The sequence below is a fragment of the Penaeus vannamei genome, chromosome 39 (genome assembly GCF_042767895.1).
Source record: "Penaeus vannamei isolate JL-2024 chromosome 39, ASM4276789v1, whole genome shotgun sequence".
In the NCBI taxonomy this organism is placed as follows: Eukaryota; Metazoa; Arthropoda; class Malacostraca; order Decapoda; family Penaeidae; genus Penaeus; species Penaeus vannamei.
This window is the reverse complement of record NC_091587.1, coordinates 9,805,838-9,808,107: the sequence shown is the minus strand read 5'-3', so window position 1 is coordinate 9,808,107 and position 2,270 is coordinate 9,805,838. Positions and strand designations below refer to the sequence as shown.

Here is a 2,270-nt window from a genome sequence, read left to right as displayed (position 1 = left end):
TAGAGATCTTGGGACCTACTCTCTCTCTCTTTGTTAGACGATGACTGAAATAGCTGCTCTCCCCCACCAAAAAGGGAAGCAAGAAGCGGAGATCCCATGAAAAGAATCTTCAAAAGTTCACAAAAAGCTTTACGGCCTCAGTCACCCTCTTGATCACAGTTGACACTTTGTCAAGCTGTAGTCACTTCCTTTACAAGTTTTGTCAATGATAAGCCCAATCGCGTACATGGAGATTAACACGGTCTCCATCCACCTTCAAAATAATCTGGTCTTCTTTATGTATCCAGTAGTAGTTTCTACTGGGCTCCCTTACTGACTTCCTTTCAGTCGATATGTAGGAAGAACAGCTTTCCACCAAAAATCAGTTCAATGACATTTACTGAACAGTTAGGGAATTAGGTATTTTATTTAATTATGAAACGGGTATTTTAATCTTAAACAAACAATTTAAAGTTAAAACAAAGTAAACTGGACAATAACAAGTCTTTTTTAAAGTTTCTATATGATATAAAAAGTTGGAAAATAAATAATTCAAGGAAGAAAAAGAAAGAAAAAAAATCATGTATTTTCACTTCCTTGTGGTTTGTTTACATCTATTCTCGTAAAAAATATATTTTGAACTGCTGAATAGTCTTTAATCAAACGACAAAGAGGTTATATATGGATACATATGTGAATGAATGGTGTTATATATTTCTCATCAGTATATATTTTATACAATTTCAGTGTCTTGATCTGTTTCAGACGTCAAACCTATACTATACATTCAAAGTAAGACGGGGTAAGAATCATAATTCAGAAGTAATAAAATATTTTATTTTTTTCTACTACATAAAATGTGAATATACATATGAATTATGTTCCTCAGGGGAAATAAATGTAGTTACTTGACAAAGTTTTCAATAGTATATACACATCACAGTTGAATATCCAAACTTAAAATCATATTGAGAAGTCATAGAAAATACTTTAAATATAATTATTTGTGGTATTCATACACTCAGTCATATAATCTCATCTACGTCCTAATAACAGACTGTACACACATACTGTTTTTTATTTTTTTCATGTTTTTCCCATTTTTTTTTTCTATCCTGCTTCACTGGTACACACATCAAGAATGAAAAATTTCCCCCACAATGGGTGTACAAGCTAAGGTGGAAAAAGAGAGAGAAAAAGGAGTTAACAATGAAAAAGAAAGAAAAAAAAAATCTTGAGATATGTTTAGAAAATGGAGTTGATGATGCCAATGAGTACTTAGCAGCATATTTCTTGCTTCGTCAGTGTACATGCATCTTTTCTTGTCTTTTTTATTTTTCATAAAGTATTTTCTTTTTTTGTTTGTTTGTGTCAGTATATTATTCCACTGTGTATATATAAAATAAAAGAAATAAAAAATATATTGTTTATGATTGCTAAATCAAATGCCTGGATGTACAAACACACAAAACACAAACCCCTACACTCATGCTTGGACTTTTCAATTATGCAAATAAAATGAACGGTTTGTGAAAACTTAAAGGTATTTTTTATAATGTCCCTGGGTTGGAGCTTGCACCTACACGAGCTGCAGCATCAAACGCGTGTGAGGTATGGCTATCGCCGTCTGTCCCGCGATCGCGATCTGTGACGCCCATTCTTTTTGGCTTTGTGAGGCTTGCCGAAGCCGTTATCATAGTATTTTTTATTCTCGTCCCTGTCATACTTCTTCTTATCGACTTCATACCGGTCAAACTTGCTGCTGTACTTGCTCGAGTATTTGTCGCTCTTCTCCTTGGCCTCGTACTTACTCACTTTCTCGTCTCTCACATATCTGTCATTTTTCTCATATCTGTCACTCTTCGAGGAATATCTCTCGACCTTGTCATACTTCTCAAATCTGTCGTACTTCTCGTAGTTCCTTTGTGGAGACCGAGTGTGTGACCTTGACCTGGATCTCACAATAGGTCCTTTGTCTCTGCAGTAAAGAAAAGATGCTCAATTAAAGGCTGTTCTAATCACTCCAAAAGCAATTTATATCAATCATGGGTAGGGGGTATACTGGAATTGAGAATAAACCCGAAAAAAGAAGAATCACAATAAAGGCTTTATTTTAGAACAACATTATCCATCTAAAAAGAAATGTATAGATACAATTATTAAAGGTATAAATCAAAGTGGATAACATCACAGACAGAGAAGAGCTGTAGACAAATTTTGAAGTTCCTAGAATAACATAATAAATTTGAAATATGTCAATCTCTTGCTCTGTGAAGCTATCAATTTTCTTT

The 2,270-nt window shown here is 33.8% G+C and overlaps 1 protein-coding gene across 2 annotated transcripts in view; it reads right to left on the bottom strand.

Annotated features, from left to right (window-relative positions):
• Nucleotides 1-802: 802 nt before the first annotated feature.
• The window catches only part of LOC113822097 (cyclin-L2), a 16,570-nt gene continuing 15,102 nt past the window's right edge, over nucleotides 803-2,270 (bottom strand). For both annotated transcript variants that reach the window (XM_070116746.1, XM_027374620.2), the window contains one exon: nucleotides 803-1,957. In XM_070116746.1, coding sequence (XP_069972847.1) covers nucleotides 1,597-1,957 — 361 coding nt within the window. In that variant the 3' untranslated portion in view covers nucleotides 803-1,596. The remainder of the gene's footprint in view (nucleotides 1,958-2,270) is intronic.